The sequence below is a fragment of the Miscanthus floridulus genome, chromosome 1 (assembly GCF_019320115.1).
Source record: "Miscanthus floridulus cultivar M001 chromosome 1, ASM1932011v1, whole genome shotgun sequence".
NCBI classification, from domain to species: domain Eukaryota; kingdom Viridiplantae; phylum Streptophyta; class Magnoliopsida; order Poales; family Poaceae; genus Miscanthus; species Miscanthus floridulus.
In genome coordinates this window covers 90,578,081-90,582,103 of record NC_089580.1, presented here as the reverse complement: position 1 = coordinate 90,582,103, position 4,023 = coordinate 90,578,081, and the positions used below count along the sequence as shown (strand labels likewise).

General features: G+C 50.4%; 1 protein-coding gene and 1 pseudogene across 1 annotated transcript; both read right to left on the bottom strand.

Moving 5' to 3' along the window:
- Positions 1-2,302: 2,302 nt before the first annotated feature.
- LOC136460211 (uncharacterized) lies at positions 2,303-2,855 on the bottom strand (annotated as a pseudogene).
- A 14-nt stretch (positions 2,856-2,869) lies between these two features.
- Positions 2,870-3,409, bottom strand: LOC136489406 (dirigent protein 1-like). Its single transcript, XM_066486053.1, has one exon. The coding sequence runs from the start codon at positions 3,407-3,409 to the stop codon at positions 2,870-2,872; it is 540 nt and encodes a 179-aa protein (XP_066342150.1).
- Between the last annotated feature and the right edge of the window lie 614 nt (positions 3,410-4,023).

The window sequence follows — 4,023 nt, the reverse complement described above, 5'->3', positions numbered from 1 at the left end:
ACTCTTATCTAGTTCAAGTACGGCTGCATCTGTTAAGTTCGACCTCCACTGCCTGAATTAGATTAAGGTCAAGTTATCGGTTCTACCTAAGAGTGGCATCCTTTGGGTAGATTCATTAAGTTACCGATCTTAATGATATTTTTATTATTATTAGTTTTCAGCAACATCAATCTGCCCGAACGAGATCGATCTAGATCGGCCTCACATCTTTTTAGTCCGTCGTTTACTTTGTTACAATACGATATTTCTTACAATGAGCGATGGGTTATGTTTTATTGGCTGTTCTACTTCGATCTTGATCCTGCATAGTGCGCGGTTAAGGCACGTATGATCTTGAAGAGGTTTGCTGGCTAGTTAAATCTAGTCTATAGTTCTCTATTATGGCTGCAACGATCTGGTCGATCCCCACTGATGGCACTTTTAGATCGGAGAATGCTAGTTGGTAGATTTATTCTCAATCAGGCGTGACCTTAACTGTTTGCTATGCCTGCATCGGCTAAATAGTTGATCGCCCATGCTTTAACGCCTACAGTGTGTTTCCATGATTCTGTTAAATGTGAATAGATCTATGTGCTTTAAAGGTTTGATTTGTTGTCTTTATCACGGCTGCCATCAATCTGGTCGAACCCCACAGTTAGAGATAACAGGTTAGGTCTGATGAGTTCATAGATTTGTCTATGTTAAATAGTCGATTGTTCATATGCTGTAGTCCCTTTTCACCTGAATCGTCTATTTCGGTCGATTCACCTGAGCATCCACACATATAGCGTGTCTTTCGGAAAGCCTATCAATGTATAGATGTTTTTACGGATTCTTTGGTTTTGGTTTATTATTATCATCATAGCTGCCATTGATCCTGTCAAACCTCACTATTGATGGTAACATATTAGGTTCAGAGCGTTTGTAGATCCATTTATATTAGACAGTCGATTTGTTCGCATGCTATATCTTTTCTAGTTAGATTCATCGGCTCAATGTTTTACATCGGTATTATCTACCTAGCTGATGATCTTACTTACATTTGCATGTATTGTGCCTGTCAACATAAAATCAATCGCGATCCATGAGCTTTACGGTCCGTAACAGCCGATTTCTGTGTGTATCGGCTATTTAGTCGATTTTCCCGTCTGGCTGCTCCCGAAGCAGCACACTTGGAACTGTCTGGACAAAACTGGCATGTTCCACCTTAAATTACTGATAAACTTTCTCTTCTTATCAATTGCAGGTCGATTTGACTGGCACGTCTCGGGAGAAATACGTAGGATCGACTAATCCTGCATTGAAGCCAAGCGGATCTCCAGCCTTGCTCCATCAAGCAGATCCTTCCGGCTTGATGTGTGCTCGGCGCATCAACACGTTTTTGCATCGACAGGTTGGCTCCGCCTCACCCGGCCTCTAGGGGCGGGCTCTACCTCGCTCGGCCTCTGGGGGGGACTCCGCCTCGAGCGACCCCGAGGTTGGGGGATCCGTCTCGCCCGACGCAGACCCATACTGCCGCCAACCACTCCAGGTCCAAGCGAATGGGCCTGGATCAAAGCTCTGACACCAGGGAGGTGACCGGCACGCCCCAATATAAACCGTGGCCGTGACGGGCCATACCTGGAGATTCACATCAGCAACAGTGTCGGACGTACCGGTGCTGTTCTGCCTAACCCTCGTACGAGGACTGACAGGCGCGTCAGTTCACCACGACGTCCGCCAGTACGGAGTGGAGCGCTACAACCGGGAGACGACGCCTGCGCATGGTGCCAATGATAGACAGGGCCGCGATGTGGAGCTGTCCCTGTTGACGTCTACAGGGTTGGCGGGACGCGCGTGAAGAAAAAGAAGGATTTGGCGATCCTGGATGACTTCTTCTCCATCTCATTCTTCTCTTTTTCCTGCACTATAACCCGTGCTTTCTCTTGCCTATAAAAGGAAAAGCAGGGCGTCCCATAAGGGACATCGCAACACATCGCATCGAACTGGAACCCATCGAACCCCGAACCGACCAGAACACATAAGCATATAGCCGGGAAGCGACCGAGCTCTTGGCACCCGTTCGCTCCTCTCATCAGAGACTTAGGAATTGTCCCTCTCTTGACCGTTTGTAGCCCCTACTATGAACTTTCAGTGCCAGTAACAGGAGTAACAGCAACAAACTGGACGTAGGGACATTCTGTCCAAACCAGTATAAATCTCGTGTTCTCTTAGCACACCATCCGAGCTAGACGCGTAATATTAGAAATTTATTAGCCAGACGCGCAATATTATTCAAAGGATCATCCATTCACTTCCATGGATACACTTTCAATCAGAGAGCTCAGAAGGAGCCTTCCTTGGCCGAGAGCCACTTCAAGAACTCGTAGGTGGTGACCATGGTGGCCGAAGACAGCGACATGGACACCCACCTCGGCCCAAGCCCACGGTAGCAAGCAGCCCATCCTCCCTCCCGAACCAGCGCGCGCCGCGGCCGCGAGCGTCGGCGCCTGCGCCCCAGCGTCCATAACCTGCAGCCGCATCCTCACGGTGTCCAGCGGCATCATCACCAGCGCAGCCGCGCTCCCCGCCGCGGCGGCGCTTGCACCCTGCACGGCCATCGCGGCGCCGCGGCTGTTGTGGTGCGCGGGGCCCACGGCGCTCCAGAGGAGCCGCTGCGCCGTCACGTACGAGGCCCACGACGCCGCACTGGAGGGCGCGTAGGTCAGCACCGACACACCGAAGCCGCGGTACAGGCCGCGCACGCCGTCCGCTTCCAAAATGGACGATAAGTATAGATTCGTAAATCTTTCGCGATTCACATCGCAATGAAGTATCTTTATTCACGGTCACTTAGACACAATTACAAACACCCGAAAATTCAGACGACACCACATGGCAGAATCGGCTCCTAGTGCCAAATGTAGGCGTCGTACTCGAGGACGAGCAGGTTGTTGGGGTCCGGCGATTCAATCATCTTGCTGAGCGTGTATCCGCGCGCCATCCGGAACACGCCCGTGCCGCCGACGATGGGCCGCTCCATGAACGTGCCCAGCAGCGCGCGGCCGAGCAGCGTCAGGGAGCTGCCGCTGTAGGCCCCCTCCGTGAACACGAAGTTAAACACCGTCAGGAGCGCGCCGTCGGAGAGGGACGCGCCGACGGTGAGCCCCTGCGCGCGGCCGAGGAGTTGGGACGCCGGGTCGGCGCCCTCCCGGAGCATGTCGTCCACGACAAACACAGCGCCGAAGAAGGAGCTGTTGTTGCTGCCGCCGCGCGCCTTGGACACCTGCACCGCCGTGCTGTTCGGGCCGCCTGAGAAGTTCTCGTGGAAGTAGAAGTGGAGGTGCGTCGGGCGCCCGACGTTGCCGCCGCCGGCCTCTTCGACAGCCGCCGCCGTGGAGAAGACGAGGATGCAGAGCAGTGGGAGCATTGCGCGGTGACAGGGAGCCATGGGCGCAGCGGAAGGACGAATACAATGCCGTAGTTAGCTTTATTTGTTGCTTGTTCAACCGATCATATGCTTAGTTTTCTATTTAGTTCCTTTTATTACTTTTTATTATGCCGGCAGACAAATTTGAACTGTATGTGAACATTTTATATCAAAAGTCAACCTGGCCGCTACAGACGTAGCGATCGCCAGAGGCAACTACTAGCTAGGAGGATTTGGCAACATAAAAGAATGAAAGATACAATATTAGCGATAGCGATAGGATTGCTACCCGAGCATCAAGACGCCATAAATTAGTTCCACAGGGACAAGATTGACGAGGAGCGTGCCAAACACCTGGGAGAGCGTTCTGAGGTGGTGTTTAGATCAGTGACGGACCTAGCATTTATCATAGGGTATGCCACATAAAAATTTTAACAAGCGATTCGGTAAACAATTGTAAAAGTTACAAAATAATTTATTATGCTGGTATTAAATAACATAATAAATCTTAAATTTAGCAAATTACAATATAAATAGTTCAAATGCAATATTGATAGTTTGAAATATAGGCATAAAAGAGACTTAATCATCCGACTTTTGTGTGATATGTCCTCTACTATTAATCTTGGCAAACT

What these genes read in the sequence shown, in the direction of transcription:
- LOC136489406 (XM_066486053.1), bottom strand. Translation starts at nt 3,409, where the DNA reads ATGGCTCCCTGTCACCGCGCAATGCTCCCACTGCTCTGCATCCTCGTC.